We start from the raw sequence: 885 nt of genomic DNA, 5'->3' as shown, positions 1-885 counted from the left end.
TACAAAAAAAGTTGACTATTCATTTATATGATGTTTGTATGTCTGTTTACACAAATATATGTGTATGTAGTAAACAAGTGAGTGAAAGAAAAATGATATACTCGGAAACTATAATTGATTCTTCGGTTTATAAAACCGGTTTATAAAACCTTATAAAACCTTTTTTGCTAAACTTATGCCTATTGTTGTCAGGAGTCATCAAATATCCCATAAACACTCAATAGAGGTAATATCATTGCAAGTTTTAAATAAAAATTTCAATAAAAATCAGTTAAAAATTTATTTTTTTAACTCCTTTTGGAGTCACCTCCAAGGAGGCTTCACTTCTAACTGTGTAGGAATCTTTGATTAGTTAACTTAACTTAGATTTATCAACTTTATAAGTTATAAATTTTATCTATTTTATAACCATTTACATTATTATTATCATCATTTACATTATCACCATTAACATAATCATCACATTCCCATCATGAGTATAAAAAATTTTACCATTAACAATAAAAACATTACTAAAAACATAACTAATGACAATATTAAGATACCTTGGACAAGCAACCAAATATCCACAGTTCTAAAAGTACTGACAAAATGTAGATTAGATGAGAACCATAAAATATTAATAGACATTAGTACAAAACAATTTAAACAATTAGTTAATTCAGTTAATAAAACTGAAGAACAAATATTAGAATATTTAGATTTTGAATTTAAGAATAGATTATTTTTGCAGCTACCAATTACTAGCTTGCCAATTCCGCCAAGTGAATTAAATTCACAAAGACTAAAAATACAAAATAGATTTAACATTAAACATAAAGATATACCCAAATCTATTAAACAAGGATCTGTTAGTGAGAATACATTATCAAAATCACTTAGTGC

At 25.4% G+C, this 885-nt stretch overlaps 1 protein-coding gene across 1 annotated transcript; it reads left to right on the top strand.

The window, feature by feature from the left end:
- Positions 1-175: 175 nt before the first annotated feature.
- SRAE_X000246300 (Hypothetical protein) lies at positions 176-885 on the top strand (the record flags this gene model as incomplete). Its single annotated transcript, XM_024645743.1, has 2 exons — positions 176-226; positions 542-885. Coding segments are annotated over 2 exons (395 nt in total), but the record flags the coding sequence as incomplete, so codon positions are not given.

This window comes from Strongyloides ratti, scaffold srae_chrx_scaffold0000008, assembly GCF_001040885.1.
Source record: "Strongyloides ratti genome assembly S_ratti_ED321, scaffold srae_chrx_scaffold0000008".
Classification (NCBI taxonomy): Eukaryota; Metazoa; Nematoda; class Chromadorea; order Rhabditida; family Strongyloididae; genus Strongyloides; species Strongyloides ratti.
The sequence above is the reverse complement of the archived record's forward strand: the minus strand, read 5'-3'. Positions and strand labels throughout refer to the sequence as shown.